Source organism: Hypoxylon trugodes (genome assembly GCF_022578975.1).
Source record: "Hypoxylon trugodes strain CBS 135444 unplaced genomic scaffold F4822scaffold_1, whole genome shotgun sequence".
Classification (NCBI taxonomy): Eukaryota; Fungi; Ascomycota; class Sordariomycetes; order Xylariales; family Hypoxylaceae; genus Hypoxylon; species Hypoxylon trugodes.
The window spans coordinates 2,496,154-2,522,724 of NW_026250016.1; the positions used below are offsets into that span (position 1 = coordinate 2,496,154).

The following is a 26,571-nucleotide window of genomic DNA, read 5'->3' on the forward strand; positions in this document are numbered from 1 at the left end:
CTCGGGGGCAGAAATATCCAATCCTAGTGATAGATCAGATTCGTTTATGACAAATTCGAGATAGATCGAGAGGAATCGAAATTCATCGGAGCAGTTCGTAACATTTCAGCGTTATAGTGGTTATTGTCGTCGAGTAACGAAGAGTACAGACCGTGAATACCACTGTGCAAATGCCTAGATAGCCATAACTCTCCCCCAGACAGACTCCACACATGGTGTCTCAGTTACGAGTAAAGAGGTCGCCACTGTAGATGATTTCCCAAAACCCCTACGTAGATCCAATGTCTGGATTATTGAAGATCTTATCAGCCCGAAGTGGATCGAAAAAAATAATAATGATTAGAACCAACAGTTGGCAAGGGTTGTGTTCGAACTTGGGCTCGATGGATAAGACGAGATACACTTGGTCGGTAGAAGCAGGGTCCGACACTCCTGCTCGCAGGCATCAAGGCCTAATAGACGTTAGGTACCAGGGGTGGGAAGTTGAGTGAAGCTGTGAGTACGGTCGTCGGGGTCAGGGTACTTCCAGTTGACCGAGATAGCATCTTATATGCAGCCAGGACGATTTGTCATTGTCATACTAGGTATTGATGTATGTTAAATCTAGATATCTGTACTTTCAAGTACCTTAGGAAGATATCGGAATTCCTAATGTTTCGAAGGTTTTAAAGTAGCTCATATTGGCTCTGATAACGCCCGTGTGTATGTTATCACTTGATTTCCCATTGATATTCTTGTACGCAAAGCCTCAGCAAGACATACAGCACAGGGGTAACCCCTTGCACATCATTCACAATTTCTTATCATCGCCTTCTACATATCGTGGCTGTTAGTTCGTGGTAGGAGGACCATGTTACTGCTGACGAAAAGACGGCATCAAGTGTCCATTCTGCTCCCGCTCCTCCACATTACCACCCCTTGTTCTCCACTGATCGGAAATGCCCCAGGATATCCTCGGGTCCGTCGTAGACTGTACTTAGACTGTACTTAGAATGCACTGAGGGAGCTTTTGTAAAATGGACGCTTCATAAAAATGTTGCAAGTCCCGCCGTGTCCTTCCCGGGTGGTTCTAGGTTGGTTTCATCGATTCTTCTCTTCTGCAATATTTTTGTGGCATATAACTCTGGATTGAATGTATTGGCATGTCTTAATTCTTTAGCAGATGGTGAGCTAAAGGAACACCGCCGTATAGGTACTCTCCTTCGAATCTCAATACCTTCGCTCGCTTCCCTTACTCCTATTCCAACATTGCTGGAGTATTCGTGGGGTCCGCGGAAATCCTTACACATTCCAATCTGCATCTAATCACAGCGTCTGTCACTTATCCTTCACCCATATAATCCTCTTTCATTTACCTCCTTGTGTTCTTGCTAAGAGTTTATCCGCGGGAACGGTTCTTGACTCATCTTCGGGAGGCTGCACAAGACCTGCATCGCTACCAAGAACACTGGTTCCAGACCGCCAGGCTGTACTGCAAACATACCCAACATTGCTCGACTAACAGAGTTGTCAAGCGGGGTATTGAAGCCGTTCCCCGACCTAAGAACTCTCACGGAGGACCGACAGAAGCGGCGGTGAAAATCGGGGGAAGGAGGGGTGTACGGACGAGGCAAGAAAAAGGAGACAAGACAGACACTCAACTTCAGCATCAGGCAAATATCGAAGATGCTTATCAACCCAATGGGGCCCCAGGATGTCTGGGATGGTCTTCCAACGAGTGGCGACGTCTTTGCGTCTCAGTCTCACTTTAGCAGCAATAGCGAGTGGAAGATCCTGCAAGAGCTCGTTCTTCGACAGCTGAAGGATAGTCCCATTCTCCTCGACAGATTCTTAAAAGACTTGGGAACGTTTTTGTCTCAGTCAGTACCGCAAAGCACAATGGACGACCAGCAATGGCTCCAACAGATAGCTGGGGATAGCGGAGACGAGCCTTACTTGGTATGAGAATCACCGCTTGACTCCATCCTATGTGACATCGAAAGCAAATACTTACGTTCGCTTGTATTCGCAGGCCGAGTCCTTTTATAATAGTTATTTCCCAGCCCCTGACGCAAGCACTTCGTACGCTAGAGCTCAAACGAGTGCCGCTGGTGTCTCAGCTGTAAATGTCCGAAGAGACTATGACCCGAGTCACATCCAACAATATAAACAAGAGCCGCCGGCAACAGGAGACGAACAAATGTTTTTACCAAACACCCCCACCGCAAACGCTTATTCTCGAGGGTATGGACCCGGTTACGATACTCGACAACCACCCTGGCAGGCATACAACACCGGAGGTATCCCTGGAGGTATCTCAGGAGGAGTCGGTTTTATCGATTTCCATCCTGATGGCTTGCCTAGTAGTAGTAGCGCCTGGCCTCAACCCGGTCAAGCCGTCTTTGGAGAACCTCTGGACAATACCCAGGTGAGTCCTAGCAGCTTCTCATCGACCCACTCCTCGACTACATCGGACGCCATGGCCGCGATGAGCCTCGACACCATGACAGTACATGGTGACACAACCGGGAACCCGCAAGCCAGTGGCGCTGTTCCCGGGCCGGATAACTCCGCAAACACCTGGACGCCGAGCTACCCCACCACCATCGCTCCAAAGATGCTGCAGATCCACCCATCTCCGACCCCAAACTCTTCGTCAGAGTCCATTCCTACCACCATGATCGCCAATGGTGGTGATGCGGATCTTGGTTCCTCCGCGTACGACAACACCAACAACCAATCTCGCACCACCCAATCACCGAGGCCGGCTCCCAAACTGCGGAAGGAATTGCCAGATAGGCCAGCGAGATTGCGGAACTCAGGTAGCGCGTCCTCATCTTCCAAGCCGTCGTCGTCTTCGAAAGGCAAGGAAAACGCGGCGGCCAGTCAGTCGCGCACGAGCCACACTCACCGCCACCGGCATCACCAGCAACCACAAGCACCGCAGAAGACTAGAGTTGAGCAGCTAAAGCGAGAGAAACAGGACGACGCGCCTCGTAGGGTACCGGTACCAGACGCGCCTACCCCCGCCTCAACAGCTCGTAACGCGCACAGTTCTGGTAGTGCCAGTGCCAATACCAACGCCAATGCGACCGCGAGCCCCGCCACAAGCCCACCCAACAAGGATGGACGGGCAGCTAAGGATGACTTCCTTGTCAGGTCACGGATGGCAGGCGTGACGTACCGCGAAATCCGGCGCAAGGGTAACTTTTCAGAAGCCGAATCGACGCTGCGCGGACGGTTCCGGACTCTGACTAAAGACAAAGAGGCGCGTGTGAGGAAGCCGGAGTGGCAAGAGAACGACGTGAGTACCTCTTACCATACCCTTGCAACATTTGAGAGGGTTTGAGGAAAGGTCACGGTTTCTGATGGATTGCAGATTCGCCTACTCAAAAAAGCCGTCCGCCAGCTACACAAGGGAGGAGACGACCTCGCGGTCGCAAAGGCGCCTTGGGGACAGGTCGCTGATTACATCGTGACTAATGGTGGCTCGTACCAGTTCGGCGGCGCGACTTGTCACAGGAAGTGGAAGGAGTTGGTAGAAGAAGGCGAGGTAGGACGAAAATGAATCAAGACAGGGCGAATACAACATTCGCTTCGCTTAGCTAATACGAAACAAAGAAATAGACGGATAAACAGGTTAAATGACTGAGGGTATCAGTGAGTATTCGGTTTCGAGGATTTGTGTATGAATAAGGAAACCTTTAAACTCTTGTGTATTAGACGGTGTAATGTATCCGCGGTAGAACCAAGGAAAGGAAATAGTATGTATGTACTTACAATCAAAATACGACCTCAAGAAAGGTCCTAGAGATACTCATTCGAGGAAATAAAAGACAGTCATTTATTTTCATATTAATTCTAGTTCATTCAATGGGGTTTCTCTTCATGGAGGCACACCAATTGCCTTGAGAACATCAAGCAGCATATCGGGATTTTCTCTCAACGCATCCCACTCAGCTTGGTTTTTGACAAGCGCCGTACCAGCCAACACTGTTCCATTAAGCGACACTTCACCAACATCCTCACCCGATTTATTCTTGATCGCCGCGCCCTCTGCCATTCTAGGGCATATAACCAAAGAATTGCTCGTCATCGCGACGTTATAGCTAATTTGGGCCTCACCTTCGTCCCGCACTTTCGCATCCGGAAGCACAGCTCTCACAGCGTCTCTATACAACTCCAAGTACGCACGATGCCGTTCTTCAGCGCTCATATCGGGGTGCATGCGCGCAGTAAAAACCCTGAAGGGTAGTTCCTCATCGGACTCGGTCAGATTGTCCGCTAGTACGCGCCAATCGCTACCCCCAGCAACGCCACTTAAGCCGTCTTTCATGCGCGAGACCGGTAAGAGCTGCAGGTGGCGATGTGGCTGGCTGGCGCCTGAGTGCGGTCCCGAGTTGAAGAAAGCAAAGAGGTCTTGTCCCTGTTCCTGCCCCCCCTCCTCTTCCTCGCGGTACGCTTGGATACAAGCGTACGTCGCTGCCAAGTCGTCCCGTTCCAAGACGTGTGTCTGTGGCTTGAAATTCCTGGTCACTAGGATGAAGTGTTCCGGCACCACAGCGAATTTGTTCAGTACTAGCCTATGGGAGGGTGCCACTTCTCCGATAAGCATATCCGGCGAGGGGTTTTCGAATGGATTGAAGGGCTTCCCGCCTGGTTGCCTGGGCTTTGGCGCTTTGGGCTTTTGTGCTAATGCCGGTGAGAAGCGTAATTGAAACTGGAGGGAATGAGTGGTGAGTAAGACACTGGTATTTGCTTTTCGGTTTATATGATAGCGCTCACAGCTATGCGACCAGGTGTCAGGACGGCCACCTGAGTCGGGTAGTACGTAACGTCGCCATTGATTTGCGCTTTACTAAACGCCGTCTTGACGACATTTGGGAGATTCGGGGGCACAGTTGGACGTGCCATTTCCGACATTGTAGCGGCTAAGATAACGTGGATTGGTGGAGTTATAAGATTGAAATCAAAGACATTACATCGTCATACCGTCATATGCAAATTAAATAGTCAACCCGATTTCGTGACAGCTGCTTGCCAGCTGTTCTAAGAGAATGTTTATATGCCTCCCTTGACAGAGTTATAACTTGTGTACGCGCAAAATTCCAACCGTCTTAGCAATCGTATATGATCAATCGTCTTACATGCGTAACTACCTAGGGATATCAGCCAGTCGGGACAAGAGGGTCTGTGAAATAACGATGGGGTTTTCTGATGATACCTACCTAGGTAGGTAGGGGGAATGTGCGATTTTATATACTTTATATGAGTAGCTGAAGGGCTACATGGCTCGATATCTTGCGAATCACGAGCGTATTGTTTGAACATAGCTGGCTATAGGGCTTCTTACGAGATGGCATCTACAGACATCGGCATCTTCCTTCCTACAATCAATGGCTGGATTGTATCGACAGCAGTACCGCAGCAGCTTTCTACGTATGAGTTGAACAAGCAGGTCGTTCAGACGGCCGAAGCTTACGGAATTGATTTTGTGTTGACTCCTGTCAAGTTGCGTGGTCTCGGCGGCAAGTCTGGAATCTGGGACGATGGGCTGGAGGCTTTTACGGCCATATCCGCTCTAGCTGCCATCACGTCTAGAATCAAACTCTTCGCTTCTTCCGCTATCCTCGCCCTACCTCCGGCTGTAGCCGCTCGTATGGCTGCCACGATCGATTCTATTGCACCGGGCCGCTTTGGAATCAATATCGTCACTGGCTGGCTCCCGACCGAATATGCACAGATGGGCCTTTGGCCGGGCGACGAATATTTCGGCTATAGGTACGACTACGCCACTGAGTACGTGCAGGTCATGAAGGAGCTATGGAAGGATGGCGTGTCGAATTTCAAGGGGAAATACTTCGAGATGGATGACTGCAAATTGTCTCCCCGACCGAAAGATGACGTGAAGATTGTCGCAGCTGGCCAGGTAAGCACATAGATGCGAATAGTATGTTTTCTCTTTATTAACCCACAATGCTAGTCCGGCAGAGGTATCGAGTTTGCCTCCCAAAATGCCGAATATAACTTTATATTCGGCCTTGGGGTCAACACCCCGACGGCGCACGGTGAAGTGGCATCTCGCCTTGTGGAGGCCGCTGCCAAAGCGGGTCGTGATGTTGGTTTGTACGTTCTGTTTTTGATAATTGCCGACGAAACAGACGAGGCAGCCCAGGAAAAGTGGAAGTTGTATAATGAAGGTGTGGATACGGAGGCACTCGGGTTTGTGAAGTCACAAACCTCGAAGGACAGCAACAATGCCGACCCTAAATCCACGTCTGCGACATTATCGCTTCCGGAAGGCGCTATTACTGTGAATTTGGGGACCTTAATCGGTTCGTACGAGAAGATAGCCGGCATGCTTGATGAGGCCGCAGAAGTCCCGGGGACAAAGGGGATCATGTTTGTATTTGTTGAGTGGCCGAATGATGTAGAGGTCTTCGGTCAGAAGATTCAGCCACTGATGGAGAGTCGCCGAGGTAGGATCCATGTTGAAGTCTGATGAACGTGGATATGATGTACGAGTGCCTAGCTGGCATTGTTCTAGCCACGGCAGTTTGGTAATTTGATGGGCATATGATATCTTTGGATCAAAAGGAAACGAGCTAGGACGCACATGTCAGGTAGGTAAGCAAATATATGATCATGAGCAAACTCTGATGAATCCCGCATCCTGGGTCTTACATATTGGAGAATTGGTCATATCAATGGGATTAGCGCGTTATGCTTCATGGGATTTATCGTGTCCGTAAATGAAAAACCAGTGATATTCATGAAGATATATTTGTAGAGCGCTTGGCTATCGAGTAGGTACTCAGGTACTTGATGAGAGGATTGGTACATTTTTCGAATAGTGTTAAAGGCCTCAGTATTCTGACATGTTTGCTCTAGAAAAGCAAGTATTGTCTTCACCCAATAACCCGAAACACACTTATCGTGAGGGAGTTGTACAAATCACAAATTAAAAAAAGTCCGAGCCGCCCCACGGACAAGAGCCGATCTGTGTAGCCGCCTCGGCAGACCTAGCGTGGCCTGAAATAGTAGGTGGACCCTGTACTTAGCATGGGTACCCCCGCGGTTTGAAACTCAATCCCCCTACTCTGTAAGTACCTTTGGATGTCCATCATGACTTGATTCTTTAGTTAAGTAAATTCCAGGGGCTGACAAAGAAAAGTTGGAAAATAATAAAATGTTTCGAAACGCAGGCAGACCGACAGACCAGCCAACCGGATGGTCGTACGATATGGCTCGGATCATACAATGTACAGCTGATACATCATTCTTTTGTTTTTCACTCGCATATTGTCAACTCCGAATAAATACCCGTAATTTTGATTGTGCAATGGTGTTGTTTCATGCGCCGTTATTTCGTTGAGGTTTGGTTGGTTAGGGGGTTTAGTCCTGCCGTCGGCACATAAATACTAATTAGGAATTTTGTGATCCCATCAAGAGGGGGTATCTTGCGCACTTTAAACCTGAATACATAGATACGGATGTAATTAATTATCTAAACATTTAATCGACGGGTTTGGATATGACAGGCTATTACGATGCTGGGAGCTGAGAGTTGTTGAGGCTATCACCAAAGATAGGTTAACTGGTAGGTTGCAATAGGACTTAATAATTCGCATGCGCCTAATTGCTCCTCCTCAGAAACGTGCCTAAGTATAGATACATCTATTAATCCTGAGTGCAATATGCGGGGTGGTTAGAGATGAGAATTACCTAAGACTGAATCCGAGATGATCCAATAATTCCTTCGCAGGACTGATGTTGAACGGTTTGTGGCAGCACTCTGTGTCAAGCAGATACCCCAAGCAGATATCGTGTATGCAGTGTATGTAAATTCCTAGCACTACAGGATGCAAATGGCTTACTCAATACCAAGACGTTGTACCTATTCATCTGTAGAATAACTGACCAGTCAAATTGAATAAATATGAACTAGCTATAAACGTGATACAGAAGAAAGCAATGTGCCGCCAGCATCAAGTTTTGTCTAAACTCAAGAATCGATCCTGTTCAGAGACTAGGTACGATTTCGTAGATCATTATTACGCTTTATTGTAGGTAGATGGGATGGGGAGTTAGGCCAAAGAATGGAAGGCTATGATTGGTCAAAAGTATAGACGCTCCAGGTTACCTAGGTATCGGTAGAGGTTTACAACCTATCGATAACAGTAGCCGCTTCGATCTAAGGACATTTGAAACTCCAAGAACTCCGATGTTGACATCATTTATCACAACTCCTAACAAATCATTTGTATGCTTTTACCGTAGTACCTATTCTGTTATTCGCCAAATATAATCCAATGAAAATAAGTGGTTGGACATCTTTATCTCCTAGAAAATAGCCTACATTAAAGAACTTGAAATCAAAATACAAATACAAAGTAAGTCAAGTCGTATCTAGACGATATATACATAGGTACCCCGGATATGTTCCTGCGCCACATTATGATAGGCTACGAAGAAATGTAGATCGCTAAGGATCGCATACATCCCTGCATTTTCTGCAGGAACAGACAGCAGATGACGAAATTTAGGTGATGCAACCACCAAAGAATTATATGTATATGGATTTGAATGTTGCGCTCCATGCCCTCGGGTTGACAACTTATGCCCAATACATTTCTTTGTTTCGCTTTGATCAGATCTCCACAGCTCCAGTCTAATCACCTAACGACTTGGAATCTTAGTCCGTTTATATGGCGTTTCTGTAGCTAAGTAACCAAAATAAGCAGTAATAATTTTCCTTTTCAGACTATATTCTTGCTAGATCTCACAATATCCTATCATAGAGATGAGCTGAAAGGAATCACGAGCACAGGGGGCTATCATAGGGCTAGAGGTGGACATGCTTAGGTTGCAGTCGAATCGCTCAATGGAATAGAAAGCTTGGAAATATTTAGAAACGTCGTGCATAAAGTAAGACAGCTGCTAGCTATTGATTGCTACTTTTGGGAAGGTCCATACCTTTCATTGGATCACAGGACATCACGCTGTATCAAGACCATGTGGCAATCAGATCTTTAGTAGAGATGAAAGCGCGACCTGGGGGGAAGAACCATGCACTTAGAAAAAGCGGTAGACTTACTCACTTTAGTGATGTACTTTTGAGAAGGTACGCCCTCATCTCGCAACATTTAAACCTTGTAAGATATGCAAGTATATATACTTGTTTGTTCTTTCCTTTAATCCCCCGACTCACTGCTCATGTACAATCGTCGTCTACTGAGCAGGTGGGTAGGTACTCCCTGCTTCGCCGTTTATCCTAAAGTGGGTTGTATTGTGTTGCTTAGGACTGTGCCTCGTTGCCGCTGACAATCCACCTCCATCCGTCTGAACCTCCAGCTAAATAATCTCCACACCCCTCAACGCCGAATCTCCTATATCTTTTCACATCCTCGACACTCAATTCGAGTTTCCCATTCTTAGTCCTTCTTTTCTTTGCCATTCCTTTTTTCTCCTCACCTACAGTCCTTACACCATTAAGGTAGTCACTCATTCAATCATTCGTTCATTTACGTCCCGGGGACTTTTCCCCAAAGATTGCGCTATCCCGACCTGCACTGCGTCAGGCCATTGACTTCGTTGACTTGGCACAAGGGATCTATTTACAAACGCCTGCAACAATCGTCGTGACCGTAAGTCTCTAATTTGAGCCCATTTCTTTTGTGCTGGTTTGTTTGATGCACAAAAACACACCGTCCAATTCGCCCATCGAGTCACGATTGGATAAAGCCCACCCTACCACGTCTTTATTATTGATTCCTTACTACCGACTCATTCACGAACAATCGCTATTGTTCGACAACTATCCATTCACATAAAACACCCCAGCCATAGTATTTCGTGACGCCCCCCAGTCCAGAATCCCAATTATTGTAAATCCAAATCCAGCTCCTTATTATCCATTTATACGTCCTAATCCTTACCTATTTCCACCTTTCCATCCTTACCACCGTCAAGTACATACGTATTTTTAACCAACATTATTATTACCCTGTCCATATTTATCAAACCATATTTTCATTACCCTCCTTTACGATCAATCTCCCCGGAGGAGTAGCGACTGATTTTTCATAGTACCGGTCATATCAACTTTCCTTTTTAGTGCACGAGCCCTAAATTCCATCTAGGCATAGCTGGTACCACCCTTCAAGATGGGACTCTCGAAGTTCCTTACGGCTTCTATCTTGGCACTCCGCCTTTTCTCCGGTCTCGCGGAGGCTGCCCAATCTCCAGGTGTACAACTCGATGTGCACCTCGACGCCCAGCAAGATGCGGGCTCTAACTATTGGGTCTCCAACATAAAGCGCCAGGGAGTCGCGGCATTTGGTGATTCTAACCTCAAGATCTTCCGTAACGTCAAGGATTATGGCGCCAAGGGAGACGGCACGACGGATGACACCGATGCAATCAACAAGGCTGTCCAAGATGGCCCTGGCCGATGTATCGAGCACTGTGATTCCCGAACTACTGCACCCGCTCTCGTATATTTCCCTCCCGGTGTCTACATGGTGAGCAAGCCGATCATCCAGACATACTATACCCAGTTTGTTGGTGACGCAAACGACATTCCTACTCTGAAGGCGATGGCGAGCTTTGATGGCATGGCCGTTATCGATGCGAACCCCTACAATTATTCTACCGGTATCGTTCCGCCTCCCGACCCACCCCCGAACTGGTACGTCAACCAGAACAATTTCTTCCGCCAGGTTCGCAACTTCATTATCGATGTCTCCGAAGCGGCACCCGACAAAGGTACTGGTATTCACTGGCAAGTCGCCCAAGCCACTAGCCTGCAGAACATTGTCTTCGAGATGAGCCGCGACACCAGTAGCAAGAACCAGCACAAGGGGTTGTACATTGAGAACGGATCCGGTGGATTTATGGCTGACCTTACGTTTAACGGTGGTGGTATCGGCGCCGACTTCGGTAGCCAGCAATATACTACCCGTAACCTGACGTTCAACAACTGCAACACAGCTATCCATCTGAACTGGAACTGGGTCTGGTTGATGCACGGTGTTACTATCAACGGTGGAAAAGTCGGTATTGATATGACGGGCAGCGATATGACCAACATCCAAGTTGGCTCATTGCTACTTATCGATAGCAAGATCTCAAACGTTGAAGTTGGTATTAGCACTCTGTACAACACTGAACTTTTGGTTACCAACAACACTCTGGTTCTGGATAACGTGGACATGACCGAAGCTGTTCCCGTCGCCATCAAGTATGCGAAGGATAATAGCACTATACTTGAGGGAAACCAGAAGATTGTTGGTTTCGCACAGGGTCGTCAATACACAGGGACCAGCGGCAAGGCGGTTCAGACGGCTAAAGAAAGCATTCACAAGCCTGATGTCCTTCTTGACGGCGCGGGCAAGATCTATACGCGTGTGAAGCCTCAGTACGAGACCATTTCGTCTACTAAATTCGTTAGCGTAAAGACGGCCGGCGCCAAAGGCGATGGCAAAACCGATGACACTGAAGCGATCCAGAAAGTCCTTGACAACGCCAAAGAGGGGGACATTGTCTACTTCGACCACGGTGCATACATAATCTCCGACACCGTTAAGATCCCTAAGAACATCAAGATCACTGGAGAGATGTGGCCGCTTCTCATGGCAACAGGCAAAAAGTTTACCGACGCAAGCAAGCCTGTACCTGTCCTTCAGGTCGGTGAAGCTGGCGATGTTGGTAGCGTTGAGATGTCTGATCTCGTCATTGAGACCAAGGGTTCTCTACCTGGTGCTATCCTCATGCAGTGGAACTTGGCTGGATCTGAAAACGGTGCAGCAGGCATGTGGGATGTACACTTCCGTATTGGTGGATCCGCTGGTACCGAGCTACAGTCTGACAAGTGTAGCAAGAATGAGAACGTCACGACCACTGCCAACCCTGAGTGCATGGGCGCGTTCATGATGCTTCATCTCACAACGACAGCCTCGGCATACATCGAGAACTGTTGGTTCTGGGTTGCTGACCACGAGCTTGATCTGGAGGATCACAACCAGATTAACATTTTCAATGGTCGTGGTGTCCTTGTCGAGTCGCAGAAGCCCGTCTGGTTGTGGGGCACTGCTTCCGAGCACAGCATCTTATACAACTACCAATTTTCTAACGCGCAGAATGTCTTCATTGGGGTGGCTCAATCTGAGACAGCCTACTTCCAGGGAAACCCTCCTGCTCCTGACGGCGCTATGGTCCTTGATGGTTTTTACGATCCTGACTTCTCTCAGTCTTGTGACGGCTCTTCGAACACCTGTGCTCGTACTTGGGGTCTCCGTATCACAAACTCGTCGGACATCTATGTTTACGGTACTGGCCTTTACAGCTTCTTCGACAACTATGGCCAGAAGTGTGTGAACGAAAACAACTGCCAAGACAATATGATCAGCATCGAGGAGTCTGACCAAGTTCACCTATTCGGTATTAGCACCAAGGCCTCGGTAAACATGATCACTGTTGATGGTCGATCTGTCGCTCTTGATAAGGACAACCGAAACAGTTTCTGTGCCGCTATCGCTAAATTCGAAGTTGACGTCGGATCAGGATCCCAGCCGGGATCAAACAGCACTGGACCAGGCTCATATACTACTTCGGCGACAGGCTCGGCATCGGCTTCGGCTTCGGAGACGGGATCATCTGGTACAGTTATAACCTATCCGACCTCTAGTGTAGGATCGGGCTCAGATTCGGGTTCAGGTTCAGCCTCAGCCTCAGCATCGGGTTCGGGTTCGGGCTCTGGCCCATCAAGCAGCGGTTCGTATGGCGTTACCGAAACTCAGGCCACGCCTACCCAAACCCCCACACCAACAGGTAGTTACGTCCAACTTGGTGGAGGCTCGAGTACCGAGACCCAGCCTGCGGCACCTGAGACAACATTGCCCATCCCTTCCGAAACGCCTGGTGGTGAAGAGGATGCCGTCACTGTGACAATTACCGCGACGGTTACAGCGGCGGGAGCTTGCTCTCAGACGCCGTGAGGTGCGGTTACTGAGACACATTCCCTTCCCCGTACGCAATCAACGAGCACCACCACCGAAACGGCAACCATCACTCCTGGCGACTGTGCGTCCAAGATAGCACCAATGACATTTGTCAAGAACCCATGAATGAGTACAATAACTACCCGCGGACGAATTTCCTTTCCACTTCACTTCTTGTACGGCCATTGCGGCATTTACATAGTATTTTATTTTTTCCTCACTACATGCGGGATGAGAAGGCATCGATGTTCATAGCTATACGCCAGGGAGGATAGGAGTTCGATAAGAGAACAGGATTGCATTTTCGAGATACCACTTGGGTGCCGATGAACATCGCTAGGATCTCAGGGAGGGAAAGTGACGGTCGGACGAGGCCATAAAATAGTTTTGCTGCTTATAAATAAAAATGTATTTATTACACTTGGATCTTCTACTGTGATTTGTGCTATAGGTTCGAGTAGATTCTAATGATATGTGTTGGAAAAAGGGCGAGATTTACAAGTGTACTTTTCTGCTATAGAGGGCTGCCTATCGTGACGCTAGTACGAATCCGGCAAGTCCCGATGTGGAGGCCTGCGCTCAAGCAAACGTCATCGGTGGCTTTACCCTCCGTCAAGGAAATCTAGAAATTACTCGGTCTACCTAAACATTCGCAACATTTGAACAACGAGCTTGCCGATTCATTGCCTTTCACTTTAATTCAATAATAGAAGCTATATCCACGTTAGAAGACCAATACATTATACTTTTTCTTCTTTTATAACATAAAATCTAACTTGCCGCAGAAACCAACGGGTACAAATACTCCACGAAGTCGCATGCTGCTCTCCTATGTATCATGACCGACGCCAACGATACCACGAACACATCGTACTCTCTAAAAGCGCGACAAAAAGCGAAAATGGCCGGCGGAAGTGAAGCTAACGGGCCTAATTTCTCTCCGTCCTCGTCGATCCCCACGAAACGTAATCCACCGTACTTACCAACACCCCTCGAGACTCTTGTCCTGGCGGCGTACCCGGCGCTCCTCGCTTTCGGAACCGTGTTCTCGATTATTAGTCCACAGGCGCTGCGCGCCGACGACGATAGTTACGCGTATTCGGCGGAACATCCTGCGCCTAGTTACTTCGCGAGGAAGGATAATGTGTTTAATACGTTCTTTGTGAAGAGAGGGTGGGGATGGATTACGGTTGCGTTTGCGCTGTTCGTTGGTACGCATGCTACGTTTTCTTCTACCGCGTTTCCGCAGAGTGGTGCGGTGAAGAGGGTTAAGGCGGGAGTGAGATGGGTTGCGGTTACGGCATGGTGGATTGTGGTTACGCAGTGGTGTTTTGGTCCGCCGCTTATTGATAGGGGGTTTCGGTTTACCGGGGGGAAGTGTGAGGTTGCGACAAAGGTTGTGGTTAAGGAGGGTGTGCATGCGGATGCGGGGGATGTGTTTACGGCGGCTGCTTGTAGGGCTGTCGGGGGACGGTGGAGTGGCGGGCATGATATTAGCGGGCATGTGTTCTTGCTGGTGCTTGGGAGCTTCTTTTTGATACAAGAGGTTGGGTGGGTGGTTTACCGCGCTGGGAGAGCGGGTGGAAGGGATGAGAGATGTGTCGTTATGCCTGATGGCGCGGTGAAGGGAGCCGGCGTCGAGGCGGAAAGGACTGGGAGTACACCGGAAGAGAAAGAATTCGGACTGGGAGGGAAGTTTGCGGCGGTGGTTGTCGGGCTGTGTCTTTGGATGCTGCTTATGACGGCTATTTACTTTCATACGTGGTTCGAGAAGGTTAGTTGGCTTCATCTATCCCCATTTTCTTCGTCTAGTTCCTACCACCTATGAGTTGTAGTTGCTAACTTACTATAGTTGACTGGGCTATTAGTAGCTGCTATGGGCATTTACCCCGTCTATATCCTCCCACGATGGGTACCAGCATTAAGAGCTATTGTTGGTCTCCCTGGCATATAAATACGGCAAACGAGAAAGACAGAAATCATTGTTAATAGAAACATACATCAGAGTTGCATAGCGTGTGACGATTATTGAGTTGAAGAGCTGGGCCGTTGCAAATGATTTATCGCGACTCAATATATACACCTATAGATATCCCCTTCGCGTGGAATGGGAAACTAATATAATGTTTCTACAATATGTTTATATCTAGAGAAAACGAGCGAAGTTATACTACTGAAGGCCTCCCTGGCTCAAAATCGTGTAGTTCGAAGCCGGTTTCTTACCGGGTATGGGGTATAAGTATCTATCTCAATCCTCATATGCATCAATTCTAATAGTATATCAAAGTACGTACCTAGGTACCTGATGTACAAAGATGAACAGATTTAAGTTGCCCCCAAATATTCGCACGGTCACTCGCGTCGGGCCGACGCTGTACCACCGGACCGGAGTATCTAATTCAAGAAGTGGCGTTTTTTAAAGAGGCAGGGACGGGCAGAGGGGCTATGCTAGAAATTTCCAGGTACTATTTCCGCGTCCTCCCGTTCCGTTTGAACCCTAAATCCTTCATTTCAACACCGTCTCACATTGCAACGCGATCAATGTGATATTGATGTTTCACTGCCTGAGAAGCGAGATAATAATCAAGACCGGCTCTACAATTTCAAAATTGCTGTTTATAATATAATATATAACAGATCACCAAGCAATAACGCCGAGTCCTTCATCCAAACAACCAACCCGCCAGCCCGCATACTATTTATAATTATATGAATATCCTCCGCAAAAAGATCCAGTTATAACAACCCAGGTCCTGTCGCGAATTGTCGATGGGTCTGCCTAATGTGGTATGGTATCACCAGGTACGGATGTAACCCTACCGGGTAATGTCCCTTTCTATTATGCGTCAAGCTTTTCACGTAGCATTCAGTCTATATTCTCTATCACCCAACCACGCGAATAGGACTTTACTGCCCTTGCTCCAAGTCTGAGCCCTAGCAGTCTATGTAAGCACTAGTGACATCACTGAACATGTCCCGAATCCTTCAGCGCGCGTCGTTGGTGATGCTTTGGCTGCTGGGACATGAAGAGGTTGCATTCATAAGTGGCGGACCCCAGTCACAGCCCAGGGCGTCGTGGTGAATAAGCGGAATGTTGTTTCCGATCGCTGGCTTTCTGGCCACCCGCCAGTAAGAACTTTACTGAAATTCTTTGGATCTGCTATTCTCGTCTACTCCTTCATGGTTTCCTTCGATGTGAATGGTCTTGGCGTCCCTTAAACGTAGAGGGGATAGAGCTGGTTTCTATATACAAGTCGTCGCGATATGCTTCAACTTCCGCCATTGATTGAGCGCTCTTCACCTTCAGGAACTTTTAACGGAACGCCACCGGATAAGTTACCAGCCGAAAATGGAGTACACGTTTGGCGCGCCGCGGTTACCACGCCGTTCTTTACTTTTATTTTTGTCGCATTGAGGTTTTATACGCGGACGTATCTACTGAGGGCGAAGAAGTATACTATCGATGATTGTGCGTTATCAGCCCACGGCAACGGAATCCAAATACTGATATGCGACAGATATTGTGGCCTTGACTATGCTCGTGTGTATCGCCCACGCGGTACTCATAGCTATAGCGACGTATAACGGTATGGGTCTACATATATGGCAGTACGACTCGGAACTCAACTCACGTTACTATCTCTGGGTCGGGATTTCGTCCGAATTCTACGTGCTTGGTTTACTCGGCTTCAAGAGCGCACTTATCCTCATGTACCTCCAACTCTTCGGCGTCTACGCTCGCTTCAGATGGGCATGCTACGGAACCCTATTCTTTTGCTTTGGCTACCTATTTTGTAATATGATGACGGAGTTCTTCGGGTGCCATCCGATCAGGAAGAAATGGGAACCAAGCATGCCCGGAACGTGTATCAACAGCTCAGCGACGAACACTTTCTACGGAGCTTGCAATATGGCCAGCGATTTGGTCATCGCTATCCTACCTCTTACGATGATATGGAAATTACAAGTGGCGACTGGTCGGCAGAAAGTCGGACTGAGTCTTGTTCTGAGCTGCGGCTTCGTGTACGTGCGTCGTCCTCTGTTTACTAGAAGAAGGTACTGACGTGTGTTCTATGTATAGCGCTTGGGCAGTGGCTGTCACTCGCTGGGGCATTGCGACATATGACTGTACGTATATATGCCTTGCATCACTTCCTATTCTACTCCCTTCCAATAGCAGACGGCCCAAAGAAGGCCCGTGTCAAAATGAGTCAGATTCGATGACTCAAATTAGCGATATGGAGCGTCATGTATAGATTAAGTTGGCTGACTTAAGATTTTTATAGTGGTTGGGACCGAAGACAGACCGTGGTGGGCTGGCGTAGGCTTCACCTTGTCGATTCTCGAGATCAATACTGGCCTCATCTGCGCTTGCGCGGCGACTCTCGGACCTCTTTGGAAACTAGCATTCGCGCAAGTCAAAGATATTGTGGGTTGGACGAATGATAGCACCAAGGCTTCCACGTGGCCTTCATTCGTACACAAACCTGCTACTCGATATTCCGGCGAGACGAGGCGACCGAGTAATCCGAGCGAATATTGGGCAAATGGGGTTCTCGATGGTCACCGAGTCCCGGCTGGCCGGGCGAAGCGTCTATCGAGTACTTTTAATACGACATTGACTACGAATCATGAAGACGAGTTTACTCTGTTAGATTTGTCGACTACCCATAGCCATACCATAAGGGAGGATACACCTCGGAGGAGCATGGAGGATGTATAAAATCAATGTACATTATGGGGTGGCCTATTGTTTTCTTTATTATTGTTACTGCTAACGCACATATACCCCGATAGCGAATGAATTCATTATTTCCGATTTCTAGTCTTGCCGTTATAGTTGCTCGAGTCACGATATGCTACCTATGCGATTTCAACCGTCCATCGATATTCGGTCGACGTATTAGCGTATATGATGATTATTGCCATCGGACCAAAGATTACAATAGTGAATATCGTGAAAATTGCTAAATCATAATTTGGATCTCGGATTACTCTACCCCTGGATAATACCATCGGGTTCATTCCGACAAATCGCACTTTTATCTAGGGTTGAAGGATCGCTCGATCCTCTTCCCCAGCCCTGTCCAAATTGAAGTCTCGGCATCTTGCTTTGCGATCGCCGAACTGAAATCCTTTTTCGACTCAGGCTAAAAACCTGGTTACGACTGGGGGAATCGCCTCTAGACTCGATTAGGTGGTTGGGGTGCATTATGCCATGCAACATTCATCTCCACGTTCCTCGTACAGCCTAGACCATAGCATTTTTGGCCTATACTAGAGGATATATGCATCTCGCAATGTGCTGTGGTTACATGAAGCCAAGGAGATGGGACGAGATGGCCCGAATTCCAGTGGGCGTTGGTCGTGATGTTTATCCTTACACGGTCCAAATATGACTAACTACAAATCTTTCCTTTAGGTGGTCAGCTATTGTCGTCGCCCTGCTGTGGTATCGTATCAATCTCAATTGCATCCACAATGCTGCTCCAATTGGCACTGGCGGCATTCGTCGTCGGAGCCAAAGCGGTCCCTTCCCCGCAGACATTGGATTCTAGCCTCACTTTATTGATCGACAACGATCTACAAGGTTCGTTATGCTCTGTAAATTGGATTTATAGTGTCTTTATCTAACAAAATTCTAGGTGTTGATGGATCTGCGTCCAAGTCCGGGGTCTTACTGCTCGAAGCGCGCTCACTGGATGCCGCCTGCAAGGCGTGTAAAGCCGTAGGCGAAGATCTCTGGTCGCCGGAGTCGGGGATAGAGAATATCAAGAAGAATTTGGATTATCTCAAATACGTGGACTCAGGCTCGGACGATTCGCGATTTTGGATAGCATCAAACAATGGGTCTGCTCAGGCTATAGACTTAGATGGAAATACATCGCGAGCCAGGCCCGACGTAGAACTACCGGTTCTCTGCACACAATCAGCGCCGTTTTCTAATGAGACATCTCAAGATGCTAGTGAGAAGTGGCAGGTCACAGTTAAGTCTAACAATGAGGTACTCACGGGGTAATTATAACCCACCGTCAACTACTTGGATCACTTTAAATTAATTCTTTTTAGATACCGGGACCATCTGAGCTTCCGCTTCCTAGGGATTCGGTATGCTCCTCAGCCCAAGCGATTTACGTACTCGGAGCCATACGTTGGTAATGGTGGCAATGTTTCTGCATTGAAATACAATTCTGAATGTGTACAAGCTGGAAATGTTGGAGCTGAAGATTGTCTATTCTTGAACGTTTGGACTACCTACATCCCGGGTCCTGAGTCGGCTGCGAATAAACTGAAGCCAGTTATGGTAAGCCAAAAACAAACCTAGAGGGATACTAGAATGTTTGACTCATTGCTCAATAGTTCTGGATACATGGAGGTGCCTTCATAAACGGATCACCAAACGATCCCACATTCGACGGGGGCAATCTAGCCACAAGAGGGGACGTTATCGTAGTCACCGTCACCTACCGACTAAGCACTCTCGGATTCTTAGCACTGGACGATGGCGTTACCAACGGCAATTATGGAATTGCCGACCAAATCAACGCTCTCGATTGGGTGCGAAAGAACATCAAAGATTTCGGAGGTGACCCAGATAGAATCACCATATTTGGGCAGTCCGCCGGAGCTGGTAGCGTGCGGGCTCTCCTAGCATCCCCCAAGGCAGCCGGGAAATTCGCGGGAGCGATACAGATGAGCAATGTTGGAGGTACGAAATACGATATGACATACTCGAAGTACTACACCATTGCCGAGGAAATGGAGGTTGCTGGAAATGCTATTTTGAAAGATGCAGGTTGCGCAAATGCGACGTCGAAACTAGATTGCTTACAAGATGTATCGCCACAGACACTCGTGGGCTTGAGTGATACTGCGAGGTGGCCGGTCGTTGACGGGACTTATTTGATATCTGACGCGCTTCAACTCGATGGGCCTACGCTACCTGTTCGCATTATGATGGGTATCACGCGTAATGACGGCGGGCCGTTTATCAGTTTCCCAACCACTACAAACGAGACCGAATACCTCATATCCCAGGGCTTTGACGTACCGCCTGCCGACCTTTTCCCAGTTGCAGACATCGAGAATAAGACTCTAGCATTATTTGAGATGGGCACCCGCCTCGTAACGGACGGCGTCTTCCGCTGCGACGCCCACGCCACTGCCTACGCCGGTCTCCAGAATGGTCGATTCAATCCGGTGTACCTATACGAATTCAATAGAACATACCAGCTCTCAGCATGGCCCGGAATCGACCTCTGCCAGCCGCCAAAATCTGCCGGCCACCCGGACGGCGATCCAAACGCCGAGTACCTCAAATGCCACTCGGGAGAGCTGTACTACGTATTTGGCAATTTAGCACGGCAGAATCTTCCTCTGCGGGATGAATTCGACTTGCCATTCGAGCGGTTGATCGTTGATTCCTTTAGTTCGTTTGCGAGGTCTTTCAACCCCAACCCTGATCCAGAGTTTCTGGAAGCTAGGGGCTACACGAGTACATTGGAAGAGATTGAAAGCAGTGGAGAATGGTTGCCTTCAACTGTCGAGGGTGATATGACTATGCGAACACTGCAATGGCCTAGCATCCAAGGACCGTTCACAGAGACGGAGCAGTGTGAAGGCTTAGGGTTAGGGTTGGGTTATTACTTATCCTAGGTAACTTTAGAGCAATAGAAGTAGTCAAATTCGCAAGTTCGATTTCTTGTACCATTATAAAAATCATACACTTAAAGCGGAGGGTGTTTCTAAAATTCACCCCTATTTACCAAGCCCGGCCATGACACGTTAGAACCTCGCACCCCTCTATTTTAAGCTTCAAAAGAGACCTAAAGAGGCAATATAAAGAACTCTATTGAAAACAATCTGGGAATTATCCGAAGTTTTATTTAGACGTTCTAGAGCATCGATGTAGGAGTTAGCCAGGAGCGAGGGAGGGTATGATAATAGAACAAAGAGGAACGCTGCTTGGAAGAAAACACTACATCATATGCTCAATACCCAGTATTCGTATTTGGGCACCAGACTTATGATTAAGTTGGGCTAATGTAATGGTTAATAGTATTGATTTCGTCGTATTGTCCTTGCTAATATCACTAACATCGCCAACTAGACCCCATATCCCGAGTCGCAAGCATTACTTTAATTCCTCATCGTACAATATGGCACTTTACTCGTTACAATACATAACCCCCCAGGGACCAGACGCCGCTTTTGAGATATCACTGCCACCACCATCCCATGAAACCAATGCCACGCCCAGAGCCTTCCCCCTTTTATACAATACTATGTAGTAACATATGAACAGTAGTGTCGAATAGTAATGGCCATAGCCTAATAAATCATTTAAAACCCAGACCTAGCACCCTTCCAAGTAGGAGGCGGCATGCTCTCGAAATAACCATATTGATCCGCATCAAAGGGCCGCTTCGTAGTAAACCCAGCCTCGAATGGCTTGTACATAGGCGGGAGCAGTTTGGGGTGTGAGCTATACGGAACTAATTTCTTCGTTCTAGGCTTTCTTATCATCGACCCATTTTCGAAGGACGCCTTCCTTTGGTCCTTGAGGATTTCGCGAAGTTCTACGTCGTCGTTTGTGATCTGAGCCCTTAAGAAGCTAAGATCCGTCGGATCGAGGGAGGCATTCAGTGCCTCCATGACAGGTATCCTAGGCGTATACGGAATACCCTCTAATCGTGGGGCGTGCTCAGCCGGAACTATTTCTGGATTAAGATATGCTTTATCGCCTTTTTCGAGAAGTTGCATAATATCGAGGCTTTCTCCGGGCGAAATCGGCGTTGAGTGGCTTGGTGTAACACAGTCCATATCCACTTCTTTGCGCAAAACGTGATCGATGTCAATTGCGGAGAAATAGGCGCATGCTTGGGGAAGGTCATTGATACCGACCTGTTGGGCAAACATGGCTCGAGTCCATAGGTTAGCAACCTGGAGAGCCATAGCCGCTCGATATTTGTCTTCGTCTTTGACGAGGTAACGAATTTCATCGTGTACACTGATAGCCAGCCGAGCAGCGATATTGAAACGTCGGGTTAGGTAATCCATAGAAACAACCAAAAGATGAAGATAATCTACACCCGACGATTGAATAGCCCAATTGATGCGAGAGGTTAGGTAAGCACCTTTGCTAATGAACCTAACCATCAGGGCCTCGGTAATGCCGGCGCCAAGAACAGGAGTTCGTGGGCGTTCCTGTTCAGCAAATTCCTCAAGTTTGTTGAAGACAAATGACTCGGTCCCACCTCTCCAAAAAGGTCGCTTATGGAGCGCCTTCTTGTTTGTTTTTGTGCCCTTAGTTGTCGCATATAATTTCCCAGCGACATCTAATGTCTCTTGTTCGGAGAGACTTGGATTGAATTGTCTGAGTAAAGTAGCAGCAAATTTGAGTCCCGCACCGTAAATGCGACCGTAGTTGAAAACCTTGGCATCGTTACGCGTTATGCCTAGGATAGAAGCTGTGCGAGAGTGAAGATCGGTTCCTGCGGCTTTGGTGCCTTCGAGAGTCATAAAACCAATTGCATTACCACCATGAAGTTTAAAGGTGGCATCTCCCACAACACTAGCGATCCAGAGTTCTTCGGAGTCGACATCAGCACCGACGAAGCAATATCCTGGAGGTGCTTTGACCATTGCTTTTAACTCAGAACCAACCCTATTCTTTTTCGCGTTGCTGGCAGTCAACCAAGTATTTTCAACTGCTCTTCGTGTAATAGTACCCATAGGAATAACTTGAGGTAAAATGTAACCTTGGTCATTCCCTTGCTTCTCATTTTCTTGCTTTCTTGGTCTCCCTCGTTTTCGTTTGGGGGGACTTGGAACCTTTTCATTTTCATATACAACCATTTGCGACATGATCCTATCCCGTGCACTGATCCAATAGGAGCACGACGCGTTCATCTCGAGCGCTTCCTTGGCCAATGGATACTCAGACGATAGAGTTCCCTTGTCGAAATAAGCAAGGTACGCCTTCGCCAACGGATTGGCACACCTCGCCGTCGGACCATCTTTGTGTGGTAACTTGAAATATAATCCATTATAATCGTTTTGAAGGGCCTCAATAGGTTCATCCGAGAAATCGCATCGAACAAGCTGGGTTGAGCTATACTTCGCCATATCTGAAGCCGGCACCCTAAAAGTCCAACCATATTTATCAGACCAGGCCAGAGGATAACCGTCCCAAGTAAGCCGCAGTAGAAGTGGCGCAATTCGAGTTCTGACCGTGAGATTAATGGGCGCATCGTTCTTTGGGAATAGATCTTTATACCACTTTGGCATCCCCGGCTTCTTCTGGCGAGCAGCTGGCCTAGGCGGGTCATTCTTCTTCTTTCCCTTGACCATTTTAATCTCTTGGCCAGACCAATCCAATTGCTTAAGCCAGGGATCGTTACTCCATTTGTCGGAGTCACCTTTAATTTCCAACGCCTTTTCGGCAAGAGAAGCTAGGCGCGCCTGGACATCGTCTGATAATTTGTGGTATGTTGCTTCTGCATTGGCGACGTATGCATCCCAAGACTTATTGACGGGTAGGATGACGGAAGAAAGATGTCGCAATGCGGCAAAGCTGACAGGATGAGGGCAGACTTCAAGAAAATTGGGAAATATGACTTTGTAGACTTTGTGGGTAATAGCCACATCTGCTGCGCAGTAGTCCAAAAGCTCGTCCAATTTATCGACGACGCCTTGTCTATCCAGCTCGCCAAATTGGTCCCGGGCTGCTTTATCGATAGTAACATTCAGATGGAACTTGGCGACATCTCGAAGGGAATTAACAGAGCTGCGCTCAACCCATAGCTCCTCTTCTTCCTCGCGATTACTCGCCAATAGATTCGCCAACTCGGCATTGTCCGTCTCCTCAGCAATTCTTTCTCGAAGTTCCCTGGTCTTCTTGTGTTTCATCCACGTCGGCCTCTGTTGTGAGCACATGCCGTTAACCGCGACATGTAACGACATAGTGTCGAGAAAGGAATTCCTTGATTGTTTTAAATCATATTCTTCGAGGACTCTCGCTCGATCGTATCCAATATTATGGCCGACGATAACGCGATCCTTAGTAGGATCGCCTAGTGGAATGAGATGTTTGTCCGACTCGGATTCACCCAACAGCCATGGCGACAACCACGCATACCAAGCTGTTGAGCTCATGGCGCATGCCATGACAGCAAATGAGCTCTCTTTCCATAGGACCTCGACATCGAAACATAGCATCTCGGCGTCAGGTGCATCGATTCGCTCTATTTTTCCGTTGGGATGGTCTTCGTCGGGAGGAGTGTATTTTGTCCAGCCACTTTGTTTCACCCATTTTTTCGGCCGTTGAGGCGCGTTCTGTTTTGCGAATTCTTTCGCGTTCGTGAGGAACGGTTCGGCGCAATCAACTCCAAGCTTATGGAAGTGTTCGTCTAGAGTTTTACCGTAGAGTTGGGGTAGGTCAAAAGCAATCGGCGCATTATTGTCGGTATTCTTCCCTAAAAGATCGTGACGGCGCAAGTGGTCTTTCGAGAGTTCTACGAGTTCTTTCGGTGGTGGTTTGCCGCCTTTCTGGAAAACCTGATTGAATATACGAGCACTGACTTGTTGCACGCCTATTTCGTTGAACCGAGCATCGGATGGAACTATAATGGTTTCTTAGAAGCTATTTATATAAGATTAAATGACCTTTTACTAACTGGCAAGGCTATTTGTGTGACTTTGTAAAGTCTCATTGGAAGATTGAGGGGCTGTCGTGGCAGTGGTCTGCCATCTCGAATGCGACAGCCATGATTGAGCAGATCGCTGGGTGTGCGCCCGGTGCTTGGCAAGGCGCACGAAGCTCGCTATCGGCGCGCTTCTAATGCGACCCTTTGCAGGATGAAGCATTACTGTCGTCTTTTGAAGATCATTTCGATTCGGCAAGTACCCGTTTTAGTTGTCGGATTGAGGAATTCATGACGAGGATAATTTTGATAAAGCTTTTGACATTTTGATAACGGGGGGTTTATCTAAGTGGGTGGTGTGGGGCCAGTGACGACTGTACCAATTGCGGTAAAGTTGCATATGCTGTGCTTTGGGACTATACCTTTCTAGGTCAAGTGCATCTAAGTACAAAAGAGTACCTAGGTACTTATACAGTTATACATCACGATACAACAAACGATACTGATACAAATAATATACTCGCATTGCTTATCACTTGGTATAGCTCAAAAGTATCAGGTACTATGACCAATTGATTCGGATTATATGATGTACTGATCACATAGTTGAGTGCTTGACTTCAGGTTAATTTTCAGTGCTGAGATTACCTTCGTGGGTTCGATAAGTTAACAATGCAGTTCGGCATAGAAACTCCTTACACACTCCTAGGGAAATATCTCGCTATCCGATAATATAGAGGGTCAATCTCAATATCTGCCATGTCTATGAGAAGAGTATAGAGAAACGTTCCATTTATTCGAGTTAGCCACGTAGTATAGGAGTTATACCACTAGAGTTAAAATTAGGCCATATTGGCCACCGAGAGAATCCTCAGACGATGTTTGCCGTTCTAGCGGTAATTGGTGCACACGAGGTTACTTATACCACAAGGTTATCGTCAGAATGAGGCCAACTAAAGTCAGGTCCGACGAGACTAGAGAATTAGAAGCCTGTTGTGTTAGGAGAGGTCAAAATATGGATTCATGACAGTGGACAAAAGGCCATATCTTAAGGGCTCAAATAGGGAAACCCGAGCAAAAAGACTAGCTTAGCGCAATAGTATCGGTATTCTCATGATCATTTAGCAAACATATGCTGAATTTCGTTAAGACTCACTGTTACTGGTTTCGCGTAGCGACTATGAAGCTTATTGAGACAACAATTCGAACGTATTCGCAGTTTGCCTAGTTCAAAAACAGCCATGTGGTCTGATGAATCAATTGGGGAGGGGAGAACTTGCGAAGGTAAGGGTCATTCCATTATTGCTGTTTTATAGGGCATATCCTTCTCAGTCAATAGGTATTAACAATCGGAGCTTTGATCGCGGATATCGCGATAGATTATCGATATCCCGCATCAAGACGCCCGGCTAGGCATGTATAGCAACAGCTTAGCCCGGTTGTAGAAGTACAGGCTAACAGGAGTTTTAAAGGTTTCGGCCTGTAGTAGATGACGAATCCGGTCTCGCATGACGAAGGTCGCGACAGTGTTAGACATACTCCAAGGCCCCAGTCATCACTGTCTTCTGAGGCACAGCCAGATGGTCGCTGGTAACATGTAGTTCCAGGGCCAGCCAGTATACAGCGTATACCGTTGGGTGCATCATAATAAGACAAATGCCACGAGCTCGCGTACTCGGTGCATGTGGCTACACCCTGGGTTGGGTAGTGTGCCTACAACCGGTTTGCCGAAAAGTCTCGGACCAATTTGGTGGATGGCCGAAGGGTGCCCGTGCTGCTCGGGTCTTGACTCAAGACATCTCTGATTACTTGTCTTCCGCTTCCGAAACTTTATCTTCTAGAGAGGGGCCAAAATGTAAATATGATAGCAAACATTGTCCATCTAGAGCTTCATGCTGAGTCACTCCTCTTCCTCTCATCTCCGCTGTTTCCCTGGATTTCATTCT

The 26,571-nt window shown here is 47.7% G+C and overlaps 8 protein-coding genes across 8 annotated transcripts; 6 read left to right on the forward strand and 2 right to left on the reverse strand.

Annotated features, from left to right (window-relative positions):
* Window positions 1-1,483: 1,483 nt before the first annotated feature.
* Window positions 1,484-3,706, forward strand: F4822DRAFT_26716 (uncharacterized protein). The gene is made up of 3 exons (XM_051454644.1): window positions 1,484-1,938; window positions 2,012-3,283; window positions 3,359-3,706. The coding sequence occupies exons 1-3, from the start codon at window positions 1,666-1,668 to the stop codon at window positions 3,545-3,547; spliced, it is 1,734 nt and encodes a 577-aa protein (XP_051319592.1). The 5' UTR covers window positions 1,484-1,665; the 3' UTR covers window positions 3,548-3,706.
* A 12-nt stretch (window positions 3,707-3,718) lies between these two features.
* F4822DRAFT_26724 (HIT-like protein) lies at window positions 3,719-5,118 on the reverse strand. Its single transcript, XM_051454645.1, has 2 exons — window positions 4,765-5,118; window positions 3,719-4,699 (listed from the first exon to the last, which is right to left on the reverse strand). Exons 1-2 carry the CDS (start codon window positions 4,900-4,902, stop codon window positions 3,866-3,868), a joined length of 972 nt encoding a protein of 323 aa, XP_051319593.1. The 5' UTR covers window positions 4,903-5,118; the 3' UTR covers window positions 3,719-3,865.
* F4822DRAFT_26759 (pyrimidine utilization protein A) lies at window positions 4,997-6,918 on the forward strand. The gene is made up of 2 exons (XM_051454646.1): window positions 4,997-5,908; window positions 5,963-6,918. The coding sequence occupies exons 1-2, from the start codon at window positions 5,336-5,338 to the stop codon at window positions 6,479-6,481; spliced, it is 1,092 nt and encodes a 363-aa protein (XP_051319594.1). The 5' UTR covers window positions 4,997-5,335; the 3' UTR covers window positions 6,482-6,918.
* Window positions 6,919-9,816: 2,898 nt separating this feature from the next.
* F4822DRAFT_26773 (glucan 1,3-beta-glucosidase GLUC78 precursor) lies at window positions 9,817-12,997 on the forward strand. The gene has a single exon (XM_051454652.1). The coding sequence runs from the start codon at window positions 10,146-10,148 to the stop codon at window positions 12,975-12,977; it is 2,832 nt and encodes a 943-aa protein (XP_051319595.1). The 5' UTR covers window positions 9,817-10,145; the 3' UTR covers window positions 12,978-12,997.
* A 605-nt stretch (window positions 12,998-13,602) lies between these two features.
* F4822DRAFT_386064 (inositol phospholipid synthesis and fat-storage-inducing TM-domain-containing protein) lies at window positions 13,603-15,274 on the forward strand. The gene is made up of 3 exons (XM_051456670.1): window positions 13,603-13,703; window positions 13,766-14,754; window positions 14,833-15,274. The coding sequence occupies exons 2-3, from the start codon at window positions 13,819-13,821 to the stop codon at window positions 14,932-14,934; spliced, it is 1,038 nt and encodes a 345-aa protein (XP_051319596.1). The 5' UTR covers window positions 13,603-13,703; window positions 13,766-13,818; the 3' UTR covers window positions 14,935-15,274.
* A 970-nt stretch (window positions 15,275-16,244) lies between these two features.
* Window positions 16,245-17,703, forward strand: F4822DRAFT_424285 (uncharacterized protein; the record flags this gene model as incomplete). The annotated part of the gene is made up of 4 exons (XM_051460125.1): window positions 16,245-16,449; window positions 16,499-17,003; window positions 17,062-17,108; window positions 17,267-17,703. The coding sequence occupies 4 exons, from the start codon at window positions 16,245-16,247 to the stop codon at window positions 17,701-17,703; spliced, it is 1,194 nt and encodes a 397-aa protein (XP_051319597.1).
* Window positions 17,704-18,127: 424 nt separating this feature from the next.
* F4822DRAFT_386070 (alpha/beta-hydrolase) lies at window positions 18,128-20,750 on the forward strand. Its single transcript, XM_051456671.1, has 4 exons — window positions 18,128-18,570; window positions 18,626-18,995; window positions 19,050-19,284; window positions 19,341-20,750. Exons 1-4 carry the CDS (start codon window positions 18,462-18,464, stop codon window positions 20,634-20,636), a joined length of 2,010 nt encoding a protein of 669 aa, XP_051319598.1. The 5' UTR covers window positions 18,128-18,461; the 3' UTR covers window positions 20,637-20,750.
* A 267-nt stretch (window positions 20,751-21,017) lies between these two features.
* On the reverse strand, window positions 21,018-24,946 carry F4822DRAFT_386071 (DNA polymerase family A). Its single transcript, XM_051456672.1, has 2 exons — window positions 24,659-24,946; window positions 21,018-24,604 (listed from the first exon to the last, which is right to left on the reverse strand). Exons 1-2 carry the CDS (start codon window positions 24,846-24,848, stop codon window positions 21,324-21,326), a joined length of 3,471 nt encoding a protein of 1,156 aa, XP_051319599.1. The 5' UTR covers window positions 24,849-24,946; the 3' UTR covers window positions 21,018-21,323.
* Window positions 24,947-26,571: the final 1,625 nt, after the last annotated feature.